This window comes from Larimichthys crocea, unplaced genomic scaffold, assembly GCF_000972845.2.
Source record: "Larimichthys crocea isolate SSNF unplaced genomic scaffold, L_crocea_2.0 scaffold97, whole genome shotgun sequence".
NCBI lineage: Eukaryota > Metazoa > Chordata > Actinopteri > Sciaenidae > Larimichthys > Larimichthys crocea.
In genome coordinates this window covers 2,359,587-2,384,253 of record NW_020861315.1, presented here as the reverse complement: position 1 = coordinate 2,384,253, position 24,667 = coordinate 2,359,587, and the positions used below count along the sequence as shown (strand labels likewise).

Below are 24,667 nucleotides of genomic sequence, written 5' to 3'. Positions count from 1 at the left end.
TCTACAACACTTTACATCAAATAGACAGCACTTCATTTTGACAATATATGTACTTGAATGCCACAATAGTAAAAACACTACATTTGAAATAAACTTAACAGATAAATCAGGCTTTGTAGCCCATGTCACCTGGCATGACTCCCTTTAAATCTTCAATTGCATACTTGTCTTTTATTATTGTTTTGTGCCTTTTTATGCATCTCCTTTTAGGTGTTTGCAGCAAGAGATGCTGGCTGCAGACCTCCACTGTCACGCACCTCCACTGTCAGGCCCGGAAATGAACGGGATACATTTCAAAATAAAACTGCAGACCTCCACTGTCAGGCACCTACCTCCACTGTCAGGCCCGGAAATGAACGGGACATTTCAAAATAAAACTGCAGACCTCCACTGTCAGGCCCGGAAATGCAAGGGACACATTTCAAAATAAAATCGTGAATTTGTGAATGCACTTCCGGTTGAATTGTTTTCCTCACAAATGAATGAATTAGTAAACAATGACATAAAATCTTTCAATTCCCGGTGTTACGGGAATTTTTAAAGTAAAACCCTTAAATAAGGAGGATCGGATTCAAAGCATCAAAGTTTAAGTTGAATTTATTGTTCTTGTACAAGAGGAGCGTTTCACAGTGCAACACACAAAAGGGGTTACAGAGAAAAGGCTCCCAGAGGAGCGTTAACAGTTGGTTCTTATACATTTTCCTGAAGATGGGCTGTCTCAACCCCTGTAAATTGTTAACAGTCAATTTACATATAATGCCTTTAAACAGCTTATCACCTAAAGAGTAGTCAGGATGTCCCCAATCTTGATGTCATCTCCCTGACTCATTCTGTTCTCAAAGTCCTACTTTACCTTACCCTGCCAGTCTGAGTAAAACATCAATAAAGGGAAGTGCCCTAAGAACATATAATGTAAGAACAAACATTGTATAAGTTTAAAACATCCAACTAGCTGTGTAACCCTAATTTTTATAACACCCGGTCTATTGTATATATTGTTTTTATAGTAAACTATTTCGGGATCTGGTTATTATAGACACAGATTAAATGTTAAATATAAATATTTCAATATTTATCATTACAGTAACAGTGTTACACACATTAGTAGCTTAGCATTAGAAAAATACATACTTGGTTTGGTGCTTACATAAGGAGTAAACATTTATAATCATCACTTTAAAAGTTACATACGTTGTTTTTGGTGCCTGTTTGTTTCCCAGATATATTAGTGTGTGTGTGAATGGGTGTATAAGAGACATCAACTTAAAGAACTTTGTAGAAAGGCGCTTTATGAAGTTCAGTCCATTTCCTGTTATTAGTTTACGGGCAGATCTGCCACATCCAATATGGCGGACGCGTTAACGTAACGCAGCAACGGACCAACCTGCTCAGTGAGGCATCTGAAAATCATTTTCATCTGAAAATGAAAAGGGTAATTTTCATCTGAAAATGAAAATGACCCTCTCAAAATGTCCTCTCCACCTCCCCTCCCCCCAAAAAACGTCATCACTCACGCCTGACAGTGGAGGTGCGTGACAGTGGAGGTAGGTGCGTGACAGTGGAGGTCTGCAGCCAGGTGCCTCTCGTTTGCAGTGGTTCTGATCCAGATTCACCACATGCGAGTCAACAGCCCGGCTGGGACCCGCAGCGGACTGATGCATGACCTGAAGGGAGTTGCCAGTCTTACCTTGTTACTAGGACTAACGTGGACTGTTGGCTTCTTTACCTGGGGACCATCCAAAATAGTTCTGCTGTACCTTTTCTCTGTACTCAACAGCCTGCAGGGTCAGATCATTACAGAGAGCCATGTGGATAACATACTGTATATTTCATTTCTGTGGTGTTTATGGGTGGCATACCAGTAAATAAAACTAAAGATAAAGAAGAATGGTGGTTTGTGGTGTGAGAGTGCCATCCATCAATCAGTTTTAATCAGAATGAATTCAGAGAATTCAACTACAGTAAAAATGAGGAACATCATGGAGCATTAATAATCTGTTCACCATTTCATCATCATGGCTTACCAAATTTAATGAGACTATTTTGACCTGGTAATTGATCCAGTTAGGCCGCCATAGAGTTTTATACAGTTTATGTTCAGGTAGCACATCCTCTTCAATACAGGCTAATATTTTCTACCTGACATCTCCATAACTGTTAAATCCCCTGGACCGTCTCCTGTGTACGTCATGGATGGCTTTTAAAAACATAGTTCCATAGTTTTAGTTCTTAAATTCATGTCAAAACATAAGAGGTTTGACAAGCGTCCACCTCCTTCAAACAGTTGAAATAAACAATTTAAAACAAATTATTTCTGCATTTGCAATAAAAAAGGTAGTCTTGTGGTCTTTTCTTATTTTATGTCTTGAATTAGATCCATTGTGTGTGCCGTTGTGTGTTGAATGAAGGTTTACTAACAAAACATGGAGCTTTCTTTAAACTCATACTTCACAGCTGAAATGAAGAAAACATCACAAAACTCTCAGATAAAAAAGAAAAATCAAACAGAGGCTGACTGATGCAAATATTGACTGCCTTTACATTAGCTGGCCTCTTATATTACTTATTATCCGTGGGTGACCCAACAAAAGGGCCTCAACTTTTTAGTTCTGGGACAGAAATGCCTTACTCAAGTGCAAATTAAAAACAACTGCTGACAAATATAATAGCCATTTTTCCTCGTCCTCCAAATGTCATGACCACATATCACTTCTGTATATATTTCAGGACTTTTCATCTTTGTCTTCCACTGTCTGATAAAGGAAAATGTCAGGAAACAGTGGAGGATTCACCTCTGTGTTGGACGTTTCCGACTTGGAGAGCATTCTGGTATAACAGCCATACATATTGTGAATTGACTTCAAATCACTCAAGATAGTCCCTTTAAATTTAATAATAATGAGTGCACATGTGATCTATAAACTGGTACTATGCAAAAGCTTGAGCTCACTAGTTATGAAGAGCTGCTTCTTCTGTGTATTGGTTTGCATTGTCACTGTGTTGTTTGTAAGGTTACTTGATTAAATACATACGATTCTGGGCTTAATTTCTGTTACCTGTGTTTGGCATTGTCATCCAGAGTGGAGCAACTCCACTGGAGTCATAGCTAAACCCAAATTAAATCCTCCGAGACCATCATTACCATCGGCCTACTCCGTCAAGTCCAGCTCCACAGATAGCACATCAGCTTCCTCCAACTCCAGCCAGAGAGACTCATCCTGCAGGAGGACAAATCTGGGTGAGGAAACATAGCACAGTGATTCCAAAGTAGCCCACATCCTTACTAAATCCATAACTTCAGGTCAGTCAACTGTTTTAATTTTAGTACACACTTACTCCTTCTTTTGACATTAAACTCTTCATAAATTCCTTAATCCTCATATTATTGTAAGACATTTAAGGATGCAACTAAGTTATAATTTATCTTGTTGAGATTCCACCTCTCTTGTATATATTTAGTCAGACATCAGTCTCTTGGTTGCTATAATTAGTGAAGGTCACTGCATATATCAATGACACTACACTGATGTTAAATTACATGGCAGCCTTTGTAATTAGAGTCAGTTTCACAACTGAAAGGACATAATTGTTATTTCTTAAAAAGGTCTACATAAGCATCTATTCTCAAACCATGTATGTTTTTCATGCCTCCAATGTGATGACAAACATTGAATTATCTTGCAGGCCTTTTTGTGGATTCTTTGGTTCTTCCTCGTGCTCAGAGAAGCCCCTCAGGTTCAGGAGCTCTGCCATCCCACAGGACCCCTGGCTGGAGGAGTCACTTGCTTAGTGAGCAAGAAGAAAGATAAAACACACATTTGACATACTGTACATTTGCATTTGTATAGATTCACATGCAGTCATGCAAATCCTAGAAACTGTCATGAAAAACAGAAACAGCACTACTTAACACTTGTGTAATTCTATATAAGCCAAAGAGATATGTAATCCATGCAGCATACTGAAATTAACGGTGAAGCACCATTGTATTCTGATTTTATTAGATTATTTCATCACACCATTTTATTGTTTTTTGTTTTCGCTAAATATTGTCAAAGAACCTGTATTATGAGGACATGAGTAGTTGCATCGATTCCAAGGAGGAGTTGGTTGCTAAGTAACTGGTGAGTGGAGCCATGGTGACAATGAACGTTTGTATGAAAAATAAATACAATTTAAGATGATGCAAGTCTCCCTGTGTTCAACACAATAATTATTCTGCAATTATCCTATCACTTCATGAAATGATTACCATGAACAGTGTGACTGCAACATTTTTTCTTGTCTATTGACACCTTTGCAATGGCCTAAAATAGTCAATGTACATTTTTTAAATATACTGCTGAGGCTGATTGGGATTCAGGAGTATTGTCTCCAAGTGCTTGTGTTCCTTCTGGGAATTGTTGGTCTCTGTAAATATTAGAAAGTACAGTCTAGATCTGCTCTGTATGCAAAGTGTCATAAGAAAACTTTTGTTATAATTTGACCCTATATAAATAAAAGTGAATTGAATTGTACAACTGAAATTCATGCTGCATGAATTTCTCCTCATACTGGACTGTGTGGATGTAACAACCAGAATAAATGATGAGTTAGATTAGAGTTAGAATTGTGATTTGTGTAAATACAAATTGTGTAATACAAAATAATTACTTTTTCATAATACCCTCTCCATACCCATGAGTGGTGGCATTACTTGGTTGGTACATCAACACAAATTGTTTTGTTGTTAGTTGACTAGTAGAAACTTTCAACTACAAATGAACCAGGTGAAAATGCTACTTAATGCTACCTGACAGGGCAAAAACATGTTAGCCTTTAACCAATGATTTTCCACCCACAACTCATTAAAATGGACTACTTCACAGGTTCACAACAGTGAGGTCTCTTTTATTTTTCTAAACACCTCCACAAACTGAGAACAACAATATTATACATAAAACACAACAAGAATTACTGTTAAGGCTAATTAGTGAAGAACACACAACAACAAACAACAGAATCTCAAGAGGAACCTGGACAGACTTCCACATGGTCCTGTGGTATGGTTCCGTTACTGGAAGCACATTCAAGTGTTAAAGCAGTCCACCAGCTTTTTTGAACTCCAGGGACCTGCATGGTTGCTCTGAAACCGCTGCTTGACCAGATCTTTGACTGTCTGGTAGATGACGGCTTCCACCTACCAAACAACAAACCATGACCAATACCTCCAACACAACTGTGTACAAATGGCAACACGTTAGGAACCAAATACACATTGATAACCACACATGACTTTACTATTGCACTGTTCTAGGATTGAGCACTAAGCCTTCATGTATATGTTATATCTCAACACACACCTTGACATTGTGGTAGGTGGAAAGAGCCATCAGATAGTGGAGCCCAGCCAGCTGTGCAACTCGGAGGAAATAACTGTAGAGGGCTCTCTTGCAAAGTCTGCTGGAGAAGCCAGGTCCACTCACAGTGGGGGAGCTGGGAAAAAAAATGTTAGTGTATTTAAAATATACTATGTCAGGGGTTTTCAAAGTGTGGGATAGTGGGCCTCCCCTAAGAGAACTCAAAAACAGCTACGCCCCCTCCAACCCCCTTCCATTTTAAATATCTTTATTTGTGAATGTGCTCAAATATTTCTTTTTAAAACACAATCTTTGTTCTGTTTTTAACATCTTTTTAAAACACATTTTAACATCTTTGTGTGTTTTTAAACATATTTAAATACATTTAAACACATTTTTGTTAAAAAAAAATCTTCACTTTTCAACTTCACACAATTTAACTTCTCAACTGATTTTTTAAACATGTTCACTCATCCGACGTTTGCAGGCCGAGTAGCCCCAAAAGTTATCGCGCCTTATTGGCAGGACCCAAGCCTGGCCCTGTCTCTGCCAGACTAATAATGAACATGTCTTCACCAGTGTGGTCGTTTTTCATAGTGGCAGAAGATAACAACATTTTTTTTTAATTATTATTATTATTATTTTATTATTGTATTTTTTTGGCCTTTATGGCTTTTTATCGATAGGCCAGCCGAAGATAGACAGGAAAGGGGCAGAGATCTGGTTATTATAGACACAGATTAAATGTTAAATATAAATATATATCATCACAGTAACAGTGTTACACACATTAGTAGCTGTAAACACTCAGCATTAGAAAAATACATACGTTGGTTTGGTGCTTACATAAGGAGTAAACATTTATAATCATCACTTTAAAAGTTACATACGTTGTTTTTGGTGCCTGTTTGTTTCCCAGATATATTAGTGTGTGTGTGAATGGGTGTATAAGAGACATTAACTTAAAGAACTTTGTAGAAAGGCGCTTTATGAAGTTCAGTCCATTTCCTTGTATTAGTTTACCGGCAGATCTGCCCGATCCAATATGGCGGCGACGTCGACGTACGATTCAGCGCTCAATGCTGCGTCTATGTATATATGTCTATGAGTGATGAGACACATATATTTGTAAGATTTTTTTTTTTTTTTTTCTTCCCACCTCCCTTGGGCCAGAGGACTTTAGGGGAGGCGCGCCTTACACTTCGAAGACTGCTGTACTATGTCAAATATTGAGGGAAAACTGCATTTTACATTTTAAAAAGGAAACACAAAGAAGCTGTCAAATGTGTGTTCATTTAGAGACTCACTCTTTACAATGTTTTCACCTCCAACATTATTTTAGAGTATGCAGTTCTGCTTCAGGAGCTCTGCTGTGTAGAACATAAAAACGATTCATCTGCGCTGTTACAGCATAAATGTTAAATGTGGTTTGGCTGAGTGAGAGATGGCAGGGTTTCCCGCAGGCATCACTTACTGATACTGTTAAGAAACTTCCTGGGGGAAACCCTGGAGTGGACCCCTGGGAAGCTGACCAGTAGTGGGAAGCCCAGTGTCTTTTACAGACAAAGTTTTGGAGGTGGTATTAAGTATGACAACTTTGACAGAAGCAGACAGCTGTGCAGGGTGACTGATGAAATGATTCTAAGGTCTGTTCCAAGATCACTTGCTTATTGTATTCCTCATACCACACAAAGCTTCCTTTGTTATTTATTACTAATACATTCCACATATAATGGATTTGACTTGGCAGAACTCCAGAGATTTTGGCACAAGCCAAGGTTTTTAGGAAACAATTAATTGCTTCAGTGGTGAAAACCATAGTGAAGAGAAGCTAGGAATAATTGGCATTCAGCTTCTACATCACTAAATTAAAATAGTCTTGTGATCTCTTTTTGTTTTAATTTGGGAAGTTTTTTTCAGGAGACATTCTTGCTATCCTTTCAATTCCTCTTCACCTCCCCCTGCACACTTTTTATCCTGTATTCTTAGCCTTAAATGTTTTCTATTCTTTTCTCAGGAGATTCTTTGTCAATTCATAGTTTATTGTTTGGAACATGCTGCAGTGCACAACCTGCCACGTTAAATTACAGTGCTGCCTAAAATTAATAGTTCAGGCTGCAGGACAGAAGCTGAGCGGGCACCAAGCTGGATCTCAAATCTATTTTTGTCTGTAATCTCTACTCAAGGACAATGCAGCCTCCAGTGAGAGCCACGTCTGTGTCACACTCTAGCTACTGGTCATCAGCAGTTGTCTGCAGCTCTAAAACCATGAGATGGCAGGAGCCCCAGGCCTCGTTTTTTTTCAAACTGTCAAATAAGCAAACTATCAGGCTCTTCCAGCAGTTCTACTCCATCGCTGGAACTGGCTGTAGGAGGAGTGCATGAGGTGAAGCTTTAGTCTGGTCAAGACTGTCTGCTACAGTACAGGACATCATACTGGTCCAACATTTTTGATGCAGGGACAAATTACTGCACAGTGTATTCACTTTGTAGAATCAGTGAAATTTCAACATCATGCAGTTTGTGAAAAGACCACAACTTCTTGTACAATGCATCTGCATCTTACCCGTCAGTAACATAGCCCATGTTACTGTCCAGAACTTCGATGTCCTTGTCTCCAAGGCACCAATTGATGCTGAGATTGTTGTGCTGCAGGGACACACCAGGAGGCCCCACGTAGTTACCACGAACAAAAAAGATGTCGTGTTTTGTGTAGAATGGCGGCAGAAAGGCCTCCAACCCATCACCCAGTCGCTTGTTGGTGATATCAGCCATTTCTTTCAAAGGCCCCTGGTTCCCTAAATAAACACAATAATCAAAAATAACATTATCTGTCAGGAATTCACAAACATAAAGAAATGAATCCATGTAACATTAGATCAGTTACTTTCAGAGCTTCGCTTTACTCATTTTAAGATAACGTGGGACCTGAAATAAAAAGAAAAGAAATTGGCATTTTGGGAACTTTCTCACTGAGTTTATTATTTGAGAAAACTGACATGCTAAATAGGAAGCTAATGTCATTAATGATGAAATGATACATGGTCCAATGGGGAGTTAATTAAACGGATTTCCCAAAATGTTAAATGATTACTTTGAAGCTCTTTACCTAGCACCATGCTGGTGATGTAGAGTGGCTGGATGAAGTGGCTCAGTAATGCACCCTGAACCCCAGTGACAGTCCAGCGAGACAACTTGTCACTAGCAGACACACAGCAGACTTTGGCAGCCCACAGACTTGGGTCAAGGTAGACTGCAGGGACCAGTAGGCCGTCAGCATGATACTGCAGTCTACTGCTCTTCCAAGGGTCCCTAAACAGAACATTACCATGTATTTTACTGTAGCACAATACTGTACTTTCTTACTTACTTACTGTATCAAAAATTCTTCACTTCTTGTGAAATGTAAACCACAGATATTACGAAAATCATGTACAAAAGTTTTGTTTCAAAATATAATGTAATAACTCAAAAAGAGCATTTCTCTCTCTCTCTCACACACACACACACACACACACACACACACACTTGAAGCAAAAGTTTTCAGCTGCTCCTTCTGGACACTGATTGGTGTAAAGATGCAGACGGATTTTGGGTTTCAGCCGAAGCTGGTGGCTGTCTGCAATACTCTCGAAAATGCACTTCTCCTTGGCCTCTGGAACAGCATCAAAGAACAGCAAAAGCTGTTTGTACAGAAACCTGAACACAAGCCAGAAAATACCATTCTCAATGAGGCACATCAGCACTTTGATGCACCAAAAGCACCATCAGCAGTACATGACAGATTGAGGTTGATCTAGGCTGCCCACTGTAATAACTGATGAAAAGTCATGATGAATTCATTCCCTATTTTCAAATCTTATTAAGAAATGTAGCCTGTTGTTCAAAAGTTTGGAATCACTTGCAACAGCAGCTTGATTCTGTATAGTCACCAACGTTTCAACCTGACTGACAATTAAAGAGCGGTTAAATAAGAATATGAGGTATCATCAATAGTAAAAGAAATTGGAATTTACATAGAAACGGCTCCATGCTACAGACTAGTGCAATAATAACAAGCTAATGGCTTTAGCAAACATATTTGTACTTTAAACATTTAAATCAAAGGGTATCTGATAATCTGATTAGTGGATGACGCAGCTTACTCTGTAACTTGAATTGAAGTTTGCATGAGGTGGTTCTGTACCTTAGCAGAGCCCGTCTAGTGATGACAATGGCATGGCAATCATGGACCATCGTTCCATTGTAGCAAAGCCACTGCGTGCAGCTGGAATGGCCAGTTCCCAACGCCACCACCTTGTACTGCTCACATGGATGACCCCTTGTATCCAACACTTCTAATGGAGGAAAGATGTGTGAAGGGCATTTAACTATAGGCATATTTAACAACAGTGGAAGTTTTAGGCCCTTACAGAAAAAAACACTCCATTAAGTGTATAAATACAGCTATATGATTGAAAAATATGATACATTAAAACTTTATATATATATCTATAAATATATCTATATATATATCTATATTTTTATTATAGATATATATATATATATATATATATCTATATACACACAGTATAAATAAATAAATAAATAAATAAATGGTGCTTACCTCTTGTCAGGACAAATGCTGCCATGTGGCTCTTAGAGTCATGGAAATCAGGACACATCTTCAGGAGGCTGTCAAACTTCATGCTACTTATTACTGCCATGTGATCCTTGTGCCAGTCAGTTCGCCAAGCTAGAAGAAAGATACAACAAAACAAAAGGGTTTTTTGTGGGCAAGTTTTTCCTCACTCGAACCGAGGGTCTAAGGACAGAGTGTGTCACTCCCTGTACAAATTGTAAAGCCCTCCGAGGCAAATGTACTTTGTGACTTTGGGCTATACAAATAAAATTGATTTAATTTGAAAAGACAGCTATATAATCTGTATGTTGAACAAAAGCATGCAAGTGCTGTTCTGAAAGCCTTTTTAAATTATGAGTGAGAAGAAGCAGTGCTTGCACTCAGTGTTAGTTAATAGTTCGTTTTCTATATTGACTTGGAAATATCACAGCTTTGGAGCTGTGAAAAAAGTAAAGCAGCACAGATAAAAACTGTATGTTTAGGCTGTTGCTTAGTCATGCCATATACTTCACCTCACCTCTATGAACAACCAGAAATGTGATGATGGTTTCCCTTTTCTTTTTTAAATACGTATGCTGACATTACTACTGTCCATCCTTGCCTTGAGGGTCTTGGCTTGAGCATTCTGAGTTATAGCCCCTAGAATGCCATGGTGAAAAGTTTTGAAACTTGGCACAGGTATTTCACACACGACAGTGTGTTTCACACGACAGTCTTACGGTCAACCTCAAGAATTGTCATGCCCGTACATTGCACTCTCTAGCGCCACCAACACGTCAAAGTTTGAAGTGCATTCAGCTTCATAACTTTGGACCCGTTGATCCACATTTCACAAATGAGGTATCATTGGAATCCTTGGATCAAGTCGAGTTCAACAAACCCTATGACGTCAATTTGCGCCATATTGGATTTTCCGCCATTTTGCATTTTATCAAAAAGCATTTCAGGTCACACAGATTGTCCGATTTCCACAAGACTTGACACATAGAATCTTCAGACCAAGCCGCACAAAAGTTATCAGGTGGATTTTTTAATTTCTCTTCCGTTTGCCCATAGCAGCCAATCAAACTCAGCGGTGACGCCGCCAAACAGGAAGTGAGGCCATATCTCAGTATGTTTTGTCTTCAAACTTCTAACACAGACTCATGACCACTTCTTTGAGAGGCCCAACAACTTTGGTGACCTTTGACCTTTAGGGGGCGCTATAATTAACAAAATTGCATTTTTGCTCATATCATATTTCTTTGGACTTTAACCTTGATTCCAGTGTTGACTGACACTCTCAGCCATCCCAGTACATTTGCTAAAGGACTGTGTAATACATGCATAAAGATTTGTTGGCCATTTTGAATTTAGTCAAACACACACTTATGATTACAGAGGGCACACACTTTGTCTGATTTCCATGAAACTTGAAGGATATGGTCTTCAGCTCATGGTTGAAGTTTTATGTTTGAACTTCAAACTCTTTTGCCATAACAGCCAATCCAAATCGGCGGCAAAGCTGCCAAGCAGGATATGGGCCAATATCTCTGTGATGCCTTGATTTATCGACACGAAACTTGGTGACATGACTAACTTTGAAACACTCTGAGCAAGATGAATTAATCTCCATCTCTCTGCTAGGGGTGGAGGAGTACTCAGGTGTAGGGATGTAAACGGTTATTCGACTATCGGTTAATTGTCGAAAAGAATTAAATCGATTAAATTAAATTAATTAGGTTAACTGAATCTAGGGCCATTTTCCACAGGAGTTTTTTTCAGTGAAATGTCATGGTGTCGCCAGTTGAGGGTGCCATTGTTAATCTAGGCCACACCGAATGTACTTGAACATAACGTGGGATTCTCGCGAGCGGCAAGAGACCCGGCACACAAACATGAGGTGGTCAAAACGGAGTGGAGTATGGGAGCATTTCAAACTAAGTAATGATGACAAAGATGCTCAATGTAAACTCTGCGGTACTACGTTTAAGTTTAGCAGCTCTACGAGTTCGCTAAGGTACCACCTTCAAAACCTGCATGCAGCCGTGTTGCAGGGAGGAAGTACATTGCCTTCACAACTGACTACTGCCGACTGTTGATGGGAAGGCGAGTATGCGACGACAGGAAAGCTGAGGGCATTACTCAGAGGATTTGCGGCATGAATGAAAAAGATATGATGCTAATTAGCACCACTGACGGCGACGGATTTCGGGAGTTAATACACTTCATGGAGCCACGTTATAAAATCCCTTCTCGAACGACCATAACTACCCGCCTGGAAGCACGCTACAAAAACAAGAAGGCTGAGCTAAAAACACAACAACAGTTAATCAGTTAATTTTAATTAAAAATCATAATATGACATGCAGCAAGAGTCCAACGGCCGGGATGCGAACTGGCGTCCCATGGTTCAAAGTACAACAGGTGGCGGTGTACTTAGCCCCTCGGCCACCATAACACAGGTATGCTTTCAGGTGTATTTATAGTATGTAAAACATCCCGCTGATATGAAATTAGAAACAGTCTACGATAAATGAAATCATACGGTGTCTAAACAACGATAACTCTTTTTAGGACTATTTAAGATTAATTATACATAAATAAACTGGCGTCTTAAATAGGTGACGATTCAAATAGCTGGCTACTATGGTAAATTGGTGTATTTTAAGAGAGAGGCAGTTTTACAAACAGACCATATACCCGCCCCTGCGAAGTGCCCAAAAACCGTGACGGAACACACCCAAGATTGGGCCAGACTCTAGCTGTCTCCCTATTGGCTGGTGAAACACACTAATTTAAGCGCAGGGTGGGACATCCTTCAGTCTGTGCAGACACTTCAACCTGAGAGGACGTGCTGTTTTGTGCGAGAGCAGAAAAAATTTGAGAGTGCAGAGGACATGTTTTGAGCGTGAGCAGAAAAAATCTGAGCGCGCAGGACATGTTTTGAGCGTGAGCAGAAAAAATCTGAGTGCGCAGGGCATGTTTTGAGCGCGAGCACATTAGATCTGAGCGCGCACAGGACATGTTTTGAGCGCGAGCACATTATATCTGAGTGCGCACAGGACATGTTTTGAGCGTGAGCAGAAAATATCTGAGCGCACAGGACATGTTTTGAGCGCGAGCACATTAGATTTGAGTGTGAGCATAAAATGTGAGCACGAGGACAATAAATCTGAGCACGAGAAGGAGAAATCATGCTCTCAAACTGAAAATGTGCGCTCTTGAATAAAGATAGGATAATTCTTCCATATGTGCTGTACTATCAGACCGCTCAGTGACCAAGCTTACAGATGCGATGACGCTGGAGTTGAGAGATTACTTCTGGCAGCTGATGGAAGACATGGCGCCGACACTGGAGGCTCTCAAATGTGCAACTACTGTAATGTCTCCAGATACTGAGGTGTCCATATCCAACACGTACCCAATCACATTCAGTCTGATCAACACGCACCTCAAGACGGCAGATGGCCTTTAATTAATTAAATTCTCAATCAACATCACATTTGAGCTCTATATTAACAGATTGTGGGGTGCATATCTTAATACTTATCACTGACACATTGTCACAGTATAAACTGCGTTTTTATGCAGTTGTTACAGTACCCTTGTCATGTCAAACCTTATTAAATAAAACTCTGATGCTAGCTTTCTCCTTTATTTAATTTTAACAGGTTGAGTCTGAAGACCTCCCATCAACAACGCCAATGATAGCAACGATGCTGGACCCACGGCCTAAGCACCTGGGACTGCTGGTGCCAGCAAGCAGGATCTCAGCTCATTCCAAGCTGCTTGGCTATGGCAGAACATGTGAGCTGCACATCAAGAGATGAAGCCACCACTGGAGATGATGTGCAAGTCCAGGGAGCTGCACTTCAGAAGCACACTTCTGCTATGACTCTTCTACTGGGTGAAAACTATACCATCAGCTGCAACAATGATATAGAAAAAGAAGTGGACATGTTTCTCAAGGATCCCTCACCACTCCCTGATTGGTGGAATGGAGGCAAGTCAATGAAGGGCGATTCCCGAGGCTGGCAAATGTGGCACGACGATATCTGTGCATACCAGACACGTCTGTCTCATCTGAACATGTATTCTCAGCAGCTGGCCTCACTGTAAACAGGCTGCGCACACAACTTACTCCAGACCATGTTAATATGCTTATTTTCCTGAACAAAAATACAGGGGTCTAAGTGAGGAGTCTATTGAAAACACATTAAGACAGGAATGTTTTTGTTTCAGGAGAGGTAGCATCTTCATTTAATTGTTTAATAGAGGTCCTCTAATTTTACTGTCACCTTCCTCAGGGATGATTTAAGTTGTATTCAGTACTACATGATACTGTAAGTTTCCAGGGCTAGTAATCCTACTGTTACCTTACTCAGAACAAGGGAGATTATAAGTGGTGCTGCTGATGTTTCAAGATTTTTATGTAAGTACTTTACCAGATAATTATATGTAGGCTTAATATTGTGTAGGCTAAGCCCATATTGTATAGCTTTAAAAATATTTTATGTTGCACATGCAACAGGTGAGCCAGTGCACAATTGTTTCATTTCAATTTTCTGTGCAGAATTAACTTTGGTTAAATGCCATATCTGTACCATATCCCAACTGGTACAATAAAACTTTAGTTCAAGAATATAACGTGCATTTTTTATTCAGTATATAAGAAATATTTTGCTTTATGTTAAAGACACCGTGAGAAATGTATGTTCTCAGGAAAAAGATGCTTATCAGTTAATCGTTAATCGATCGATAAGGTCAATCATCTAACGATTAATGAATTAATCGATAATTTGCATCCCTACTCGGGTAGCCTCAGCGTGTCATCGAGCCACCCTTTAAGGACCGCGCAAAAAAACCTGGACTGAAAACTGGTGACAAACTGTTTGAACCTCTAACTCCACATTTCAGCAACATATCGTTTAAAGTCTTTTCATGTTTTTACCAACTATTCTCCAACATATTTAATGTATTTTGAAAGAAATCTCAGAATTACCTTTAACCAGTAAGCTTGTTTTGTTTGTTTTCTTACATTTAAGGGGGGTATTGAGGTCTGAAAGATTTTTTTCAGTCTGTATTGAAATGTATGTAATGACTCTACTGACCTGATCTCCTTGTCATTGCTTTATTAGTCGTTTAGTTGTTTTCTTACAGCCCTTAAAGGGTCGTGCAAACCCCTGGTGGTGGATGGGACCCCTAGGTTGGGAACCAATGCTGCAGACTACAGCAGCACCAGAGACATAAACCCGCATGCAAAATGCAACAGAAAGCCAGTGTAGTGTACAAAGAAGTGGAGTGTTGTGGAAAGTCTTGTGGTGGTTGAATACCAGATGAGCAGCAGCACTCTGGACTAATCCAAATGTTATTTCTTGGCATATCCAGGCAAGCATTAGCTATTGAATGCAGGTGTCACACAGAACGACTACTACTACTACTGCAACTTTAGTGTTCTTGTGACTGAAGTGGGTGACATACCAGATACAAAGAGAACAGCTGGGTCCTTATCTGAGTCTTTATCCTGGGAGACACAAAACAATTCTGGTAAAAATATTGACTCTAGTTTTCTCCTCGTATCAACCTTAAACCTACTTCTTTAGTGTTAATTAAGGAAAGTGTAATGTTACCAAAGACATCATCAGTACATGTAAACATTAGGGATGGGACATGATTTTCGAATAGTCGAATATTCGTGACGAGTTCGAATATTGAATAGTAATTTCGAATGCCGTTTTGGCTTACGTTGCATTCCACTAAAAAAAATGAGCACGGAAAGGCGTTTCCTAGTTCCTAACATACTCTGTTGCATTAATTCGGCCAGAGGGTGCCGCTATCGTACAGTAAAGGTAGTCAAAATAACAGAAGAAGAATTGCAATCGGTAACGTGTAGTGTGATGCAGAGATGCAGCGAGGTAGCAAAAGTTCCGTATGGTCCTCATTTACTTTGATAAATGAAAATGAAGTGGAATGCAACACAGGTAGGGGCCGCCTACCTGTGTTGCATTCCATCGGAACGTGTGTTCTCCGCAGCCGGTCTGATTGTCAATAGGCTGCGTACCCGTCTCCATCCCGACCACGTCGACATGTTAATTTTTCTAAACAAAAATATGTCTTAGGTTTTTTCTACTCTGTTCGAGCGCTTTCAATATCGTTCCCTAAACGGGCAGTTTCACCCGCGGTACCTTCTAACAGACGTAAATAATAGTAAATATAAATAATAAAATTGGAAGCCTATATTATTGTTTGAGACTGTTGGCTATGTGATGTGAATGGAAGTTTATTTATTTGTTTATCATTGTTTATTGACTCATTAAACCGTTACCGCTTTCACCCTGTCTGTCATGTGTGCGCGCGTTTGGGTGTGTGGGTGGGGGCGGGCGGGGTTCTGTCGATTTTCTAATCGAATTTCGAATAGCTTTTAGCGAATTTCAAATAGTGTTTTTGATCAAAAGTCACATCCCTAGTAAACATACTGTTGGAGAAATAAGAAGACAAGGACTGTGGAAGAGTTTAACACTGACAATACATTTCTGTTGTTCATAGCTGAAGTTACACTGTGCTGCAGATGGCTTTGAACTGGATAATAATATTACATATATGGATAATAACGTATATATTTCCCATTAATGTCAATGGCTGTCAATTTACCTCATTTCCCAATAGGATGTCTTTAGGTTTTTGGGTTGAAGTCCTGTCTATTCTGGGCCTGTCATCTCTCCCAGAAAGTAAAGCCTCTTTAACTTGGTCACGGTTGCCAGAAGAGGGTAGATTGTTCCTGCAACAGTAACATAAACAGTGACCAAATTTAACACTGCCCTCTCAGAATGCCTGCATGGATGTAAATGTTGAAACATACCCTAAAAATATATCAGTAGCTAAAGAGTTAACAAATCAAACATAGATACAAATATTTTTAGATTTTCTGCACCATCATTTTGAAAAGAACAGTTGCAGTTCTTGGTTTTGTAGGGTTAGTGAGTCTAATTTAAAACTGCTGGCTAAAGATAAACGTAAATACACTACGTCGGCGGTAATGACACCTGGTTACGCCAATCGGAGGTCACTAAAATAAATGTTTAATCTGTGTGTGCATACACTAAAACAATGTCGGACTCCGTAGTTTTCTCTGGACCCCTGCCCAATGTGACCAGTGATGACATGTATAGCTGCATGTCGTCATTTCACCACTGGCTGTCGAGGTGGTGTCCAGCAAACAATGTGGGCTTCATAGATAATTGGGACACCTTCCTGGAGAAAACCTGGTCTCATTAGGAGAGACGGCATCCATCCCACTTTGGATGGAGCAGCTCTCATATCTAGAAACCTGGCCAAGTTTATTACTTGACCAAAACCGTGACAACCCAGAGTTGAGACCAGGAAGAGCTGCAGTCTTACACGCTTCTCTGCGCCTCCATTAGAGCAGCTGCCCACCCAGTCCTTCTCTCTCCCTCACCCTCTCCCTCTCTCATACCATCTCTCTCTCACACCATCTGTAAACATACATGTCTCATTAATGCATGTTACTAACTAAACTTCCCCGGAGTTTCTGTGCTCTGTCGTCCAGCAGGTTCTCTTGGATTGTGGCTGCTACCATATCTCCATTACAGTTTATAGTTAGTTGATTTGCTGCTGCTGTGCAACTGTGTATCTCTATCTCTATCTCTATCACAGGTTCCACTACTACTGTAATCATTTTATTATTCATTGTAATTCATTGTCATTCTAACTGTACAATATGTTTGTGTTGATTTGTTCTGTACACGTGACATCTATTGGACGTCTGTCCGTCCTGGGAGAGAGATCCCTCCTCTGTGGCTCTTCCTGAGGTTTCTTCCACCTTTTTTCCCTTTTTAAAGGATTTTTTGTGGGCAAGTTTTTCCTCACTCGAACCGAGGGTCTAAGGACAGAGGGTGTCATTCCCTATACAGATTGTAAAGCCCTCTGAGGCAAATGTACTTTGTGACTTTGGGCTATACAAATAAAATGTTATTTGATTTGATTTATAGAGACTGTGTCTGTCCCCCATCCACCTACATTATTTAAAGATAAAACAAACAGAAGAGGAATTCATCATAAAAACTTAATAAAAATTAAATCAACATCTCCAACAGTCCAAAATGAGAGAATTAAATGTGGACTCTAAAGCTGTTTTACTCAATGAATTAATATCCGATTATGATATTGATTTATTTTGTCTCACTGAAACCTGGCTGCAGGAGGATGAATATGTTAGCTTAAATGAATCCACTCCTCCAAGCCATTACAATACTCATGTTCCTCAAAGAACCAACTGTCAACGCTCCTCAGGGAGCCTTTTTCTCTGTAACCCCTTTAGTGTGTTACACTGTGAAACGCTCCTCTTGTACAAGAACAATAAATTCAACTTAAACTTTGATGTTTTGAATCCGATCCTCCTTATTTAAGGGTTTTTCTTTAAAATTCCCGTAACAATTACAGCCAACTCTATTTGTTACAGTATATCGAGCTCCTGGTCCTTACTCTGAATTTTTATCTGAATTTGCATTAGGTAATTTGCAAGTTTCAAACTGCAAGTAATTATTGTAGGTGATTTTATTTTAATATTCACATGGACAACCACAATGATAGTCTCAGTCCTGCATTTACCTCATTATTAGATTCAATTTATTTTTTAGCTTCTGTCAGAGTGTAAATAAACCGACTCATTGTCTGAACCACACTCTTGATCTTGTTCTCATATGGCATCGAAATTAACCATCGAATAGTCTTTCCACAGAATCCTCTTCTGTCTGACTATTTTAAATAACCTTTGAGTTCATATTACTGGACTATAAGCCTTTTTGCAGAAACTCCTACAGCAGATGTTTATCCGATAGTGCTGTAGCCAAATTTAAGGAAGTAATTCCTTCAGTATTGAATCCAATGCCTTGTCTCAATGTAGCAGAGGACTTGTCTGCTTCATTTAGCCCCTCACAAATAGATCATCTTGTTGATAGTACTACAGGCTCATTATGAACAACTCTAGACTCTATTGCACCTCTGAAAAAGAAGACAATTAAACAAAGGAGGTTAGCACCATGGTATAGCCAGCGGACTCGCAAATTAACGCAAGAGGCACGTAAATCTGCACATAAATGGTGTGCCACTAAACTGGAAGAATCTCGCTTAATCGTTTGTGAAGATAGCATATAAAAGTGGTCTCAGGTCCCTTGCGGGACCCCACAATCCAAGACCTTAGAATGAGACCAGCTGCCAGTGTAATAAACCTGTTGCGTCCTTCCTGTGAGATAACTCTTCATAATGATGATAGTGAATACAGGACTGTTGTGGGCAACTTTGTCACTTGGACTGAGCTGAACCATCTGCAGCTCAATGTGACAAAGACGAAGGAGCTAATAGTGGATCTGAGAAGGGTGAAAACATCAGTGACCCCTGTTTCCATCCAGGGGGTCCCTGTGGATACTGTAGAGGATTATAAGTACCTGGGGGGGTACTTGAATAATAACTGGACAAGAAACACTCTTCTTCCTAAGGAGGCTGAGGTCCTTTAACATCTGCCGGGCAATGCTCAGGACACACATTCATACACTGATGACATTGGCTGCCATGCAAGGTGCCAACTGCTCATCATTTTTGTTTTTTAGGAGCTAACCATTAATTCACATTCACACACCAATGGTGCAGCCTTCAGGAGCAATAAACTGATCAGGAGAGCTGGTGATGTCGTGGGGGAGGAGCTGGACACTCGACACCACGACCGTGGCAGAGAGGAGGATGCTGTCCAGGCTTCAGTCCATATTGGACAATGTTTCCCCCTGGGATTATTAAAGTATTTCTGACTCTGATAAATTGGATGGCGACTGGACTAAACCCATAGCATTCTAGTTTACCTATGAGTAGACTGTGATATATGACATCAAATGCTGCACTAAAATCAAGTAATACAGCGCCAGTCATCTTAGAATTATCCATTTCCTTAAGCCAATCATTTGTCCTTACTGTACGGGCAGAACAAGTTGAATGGTTATATCTATCAATTTTCTGATGTTAAATTCAGATTTAGACAAAACTAAAGTTCTTGTAATTGGACCCAAACACCTCAGAAACTGTCTTTCTAGAGACTTAGTTACTTTAGACGGGATCACCCTGGCCTCCAGCTCCACTGTAAAGAATCTTAGAGTTGTTTTTGATCAGGATCTGTCCTTTAATGTCCACATAAAACAAATTTCGAGGACTGCATTCTTCCACTTACGTAACATTGCCAAAACCTAATCGTCGTGTCTCAAGCAGACGCAGAAAAACTAGTCTACGCATTTGTTACTGGCTGGACTACTTTGTTATCAGGATGCTCCAATAAGTCTCTTAGAACTTTGCAGCTAATTCAGAATGCTGCTGCACGTGTTCTGACAGGAACCAAGATCAGAGATCACATCTCTCCCATTTTGGCTTCTTTGCATTGGCTACCTGTTAAATCTAGAACAGAATTTAAAATTCTTCTTCTTACATACAAAGCTCTTCATGGTCAGGCACCATCATATCTAAAAGAGCTCATAATACCTTACTACCCCTCTAGAACACTGCGCTCTCAGGACGCTGGGTTCCTTGTGGTTCCTATAGTTTCCAAAAGTAGATTGGGAGCCAGAGCTTTCAGCTATCAAGCTCCTCTTCTGTGTAACAAACTACCATTCTGGGTTCGGGAGGCAGACACGGTCAACACTTTTAAGAATAGACTTAAGACTTTCCTTTTCAACAGAGCTTAAAGTTAGGGCTGGCTCAGGTCATCCCTTAGTTATTCCCCCCTTTTTTCTAAAGATAATGTAAGAAAAAGAAAATAAAGTACTTATGTCTCGCAATCGCGAAGAATCACGATTCATTTTTTCTGTCAACTGGTGCGAATCGTCACGATTTTTAATCGTGTCACCATACATCATTACATCCCCAACAGTTACAGATTGTTGTTTTGTGCAGAGGCTCCAAACCTGCTCAGAGTTCATTCAAAGTCTGGAGAGAGAAGCTGCTATTTGTCTTTATGACCCTTGATGCTGGAGGAGCCTCCATGAGGACTTGAGATATGTTCAATTCATTTGAAAAACTTCCGAAAATGTAATTTAATCATCGATTTTTTGAATTTTTTTAACTGAATAATCTTTGTGATTCTTCCTATATTCTTGTTGTGAATGGTAATTATCATGATTACTTTCTTAATCATCATGATTATTAGTATTCTTCTTGTTAGAATTTCTTACTCTCTTAGGATCAATAAGGTATCTCTCCATCTATCAAACACAGTGTGTTTTCTCGAACTGCAACACATCACTGCCACCTTTTCACCTTACCTCCATAATCAAGGATTTCATCTGTCAGATGGACCCGAGGCTTGAGAGGATGCCAGCTTGGCTCATAGTCTGGCAGAGATGTAAAACTAGGAGCACCTCTTCTTGGGCTGTATTTAAACGCTCCTTGGTCTGCCATGCCTTTCAAGCAACCTAAGGATCAATTCAAACAAATGAAGTCAGTCAAAGGGCTGCAGCCTGTAACAGTGTCTGTAAAATCAACCAATCAAAGTGCCTCATTTCACAAATGAACCAGGATTTCCTTTTTCATTTCTACTTTGCGCGGCCTTGAACCGAAAAGTTAAAACTTAATTATTTATGTTGTACACACATGCACATGCACAAGAACACACACATAGTGACAGATGCCATATACACATATATACTGGAGTGGTGGGCATCAATTCATAGCGCCCGGGAAGCAGATGTTGGGGGGTACGGTGCCATGCTCAAGGGCACATTGGCCATGGCAAGGAGATGGACTGCCACCTCACCAGCTATCAGTTCAGCTTCCAATTTTCGAGCAGTGAGAGTGGGGATCAAACCACCAACCTTCGGGTTATTGGACGACCACTAAGCCACGGCCACCCGTATTCGTGTGAATACCAAAATAATTTAAAAAAGAAAATCATTTGAACGGCTAACTTTGTAAGATGATGTCAATTATTTTAGATATTATGCTGAAACAGGAACAATATTTAAATAACTTCACTTAAATCATTCTTATTAAATGTTATACAACTCTAAATTCCACAGCAAGCTCACGATTTTATCCGTATTGAGCACATTATTTTTCTTACATGAACTGTTCTAAACTGAGCTTTCCTGATGATGGGTTATGCCTAGCCAGGCACGGTATTGGTTGAAGCTGCAGTCACATCTCCCTTACTGAAATCTCTCTCTCTCTCTCTCTCACCATCTGTGGACATGTCTCATTAATGCAAGTTACTAACCAAACCTCCCCGGAGTTTCTGTGCTCTGTCGTCCAGCAGGTTCTCGAGGATCGTGGCTGCTGCTGTGATCCTGCACGGCGTCCACTACACATATTATTACTGTCATTATTGCTACAATATCTGCTACTGTGGTCATTTTATCATTCATTGTGATTCATTGTCATTTTGTCAGTCATTATAATTGTACAATATGTTTGTGTTGATTTGTCCTGTACACGTGACATCCATTGCACGTCTGTCCGTCCTGGGAGAGGGATCCCTCCTCTGTGGCTCTTCCTGAGGTTTCTCCCACCCTTTTTCCCTGTTAAAGGTTTTTTGTGGGCAAGTTTTTCCTCATTTGAACCGAGGGTCTAAGGACAGAGGGTGTCACTCCCTGTACAGATTGGAAAGCCCTCCAAGGCTTGGGCTATACAAATAAAATTGAATTGAAAATGAATGATCTATTTGATATACTGAATGCTGCATTGAGTTATAATCACAAACACAAATACAAATCAAACAATCTAGTGTTACTGTAATGTTACTGTGATGCAGACTGCAGCAGAGAGAGAGTGTCTGTAATTTATCAGTACAGACTGCAGTCTGTATCTCCTCTATGAAACCTGCTATGTGTCCTCACAGTGCTGCTGCATACTTTATAAACTCTAAACTGTTTAAAACTTGTTCCTTTTTATCTCCTGCACTTCTCTGCATTAGTTGATGACTGTGAAGCTGCTTTGACACAAAGGTGCTCAGGTTTGCTGTCTGCTGTAGTGAAAAACGTATTAGTATGAGTTATACTGTTCATTCAAAGTAATATAAAAACAAGATATCGCAAGGTCAAAAGCTTCTCTAACTGTGATGGATCATTAATCATTCATTTTTTGCTATAACTTGCTATGATGTTTAGAATTGAGTGGACAGGAGAGCAACCATTTTCAATGTGACAAACAATTTGTCTCATGTTTTTGACAGCTGAACAATATCCCTTTGTTATTTAAATTCTGACCTTGATAACAACGTCATATTTTCACCTGACTGTCCACTATATTAGGGCTGCAACGATTCCTTGAGTACCTCGAGTAACTCGATTACAAAAAATGATCAAGGAATTTCCTCTGCCTCAAAGCCTCGTTTAATTAAATTTAAAGCTCACGTTTTGCACGGATTATTTTTAGTGTGACATAACATGCTTCTGTTACAGACTATGCATGAAAGATTATATATACACACACACGTGAGCGGCAGCCTTATAATATTGAAGCTAACTGAATGTCAGGTTGTTAGCCAGCGTTCCCGTTTTGTTAGCTGCTTTGTCAAAAAGCACCAAAATCACTATACGTTACATTTAACGACACATGTAAAAAAACAAAAAAACAACAACAAAAAAACAAGAAAGCAGTAACTAAACGCCAGCTCTTTCTGTCGTCTCCAACCTTTACAGTAACGTAAAGCTAATGTTAGCCAACAACGCCTGTCCAGGTGAAACAAACATTTCGCGACGACTTTGTATGAGGTTAAAGGATTTTCACTTACAAATAAAGTGTGGTCACATTTCTGTGAAGCTTACCTTCAGTCTTATGTCTTCAGTGTTTAAATACGCTGTTCAACGCTGGGGGAGACGAAGAAGTCTTGGTTGTGTCCGTCAGACTGAATCCAGAGCCGTATAGAAGACGTGTTGGGGACTCGAAACTCGACGTAATGAAAAGTTTGTTTATTGATATTATGTGTAGTTTAGTTTGATCTGTATATTTAGTTTAAATAAAGAAATAATTTATGAATTGAATAATGATACTTAAATAATAAACTTTCTGAACTGGAATGGAAATAGACTTTTCTTTAGGATTTGTCTTGAACATTTAAATCATTTAACATTGTAGACCAGTTCTAGTTTATGTTACTGAGAGCTGATTCTTCTCTCATCAATGTGTTACCACAAACATTTTTTCTGTAATATATAATGGGCACATAAATAGGAAAAGTACAATTTGTGATGGGCCAACATTGGCCAATCAATGCGTTTGTTGCTTTGCGCATGGGTGTTTTGTCAGTAGGAACAGGGAAGCGAAGCCTTTGTAGTTTCTTTCTTAAGTACTGTATTTTCTTATGCTCTGTTTCCAATTTTTCTATCTCACAGCTGGAACAAGTGCCTGTTGAGAGTTGGGTAGCAAACTGTACAAGGAGTTCTTGAGATAGACTTTAAGACTAAAGATCAGGGTCAGACTTGCATTATAAGATAAGATAAGATAAGATAAGATAAGATAAGATAAGATAATACTTTATTTATCCCACAACGGGGAATTTCACTTGTTAACAGCAGCAAAAAATAGAATCAAGGAGGGAAACACAAGTTTACATATTTACAAAAAGTACTAAAGTGGAATGTGCATTTACAAAAAGTACTAAAGTAGAACGTGCTATGGGAAGATTCACTTGTCAGGGTGAGAAACAACTGAACTAAACTGTAGACTCTGTAGA

General features: G+C 39.6%; 1 protein-coding gene across 3 annotated transcripts; it reads right to left on the bottom strand.

The window, feature by feature from the left end:
• Positions 1-4,865: 4,865 nt before the first annotated feature.
• Positions 4,866-23,872, bottom strand: adad2 (adenosine deaminase domain containing 2). 3 transcript variants are annotated; one of them, XM_027277223.1, is made up of 10 exons: positions 21,261-21,372; positions 16,594-16,720; positions 15,424-15,466; positions 9,946-10,074; positions 9,526-9,676; positions 8,868-9,038; positions 8,449-8,651; positions 7,906-8,137; positions 5,343-5,475; positions 4,866-5,179 (listed from the first exon to the last, which is right to left on the bottom strand). In XM_027277223.1, exons 4-10 carry the CDS (start codon positions 10,043-10,045, stop codon positions 5,069-5,071), a joined length of 1,101 nt encoding a protein of 366 aa, XP_027133024.1. In that variant the 5' UTR covers positions 10,046-10,074; positions 15,424-15,466; positions 16,594-16,720; positions 21,261-21,372; the 3' UTR covers positions 4,866-5,068. The 3 variants fall into 3 exon arrangements, with proteins under 3 accessions (XP_027133024.1, XP_027133023.1, XP_019127683.2); XM_027277222.1 differs by lacking the exons at positions 15,424-15,466; positions 16,594-16,720 and adding an exon at positions 23,760-23,872 and having other exon boundaries at positions 21,261-21,410; XM_019272138.2 differs by lacking the exon at positions 15,424-15,466.
• Between the last annotated feature and the right edge of the window lie 795 nt (positions 23,873-24,667).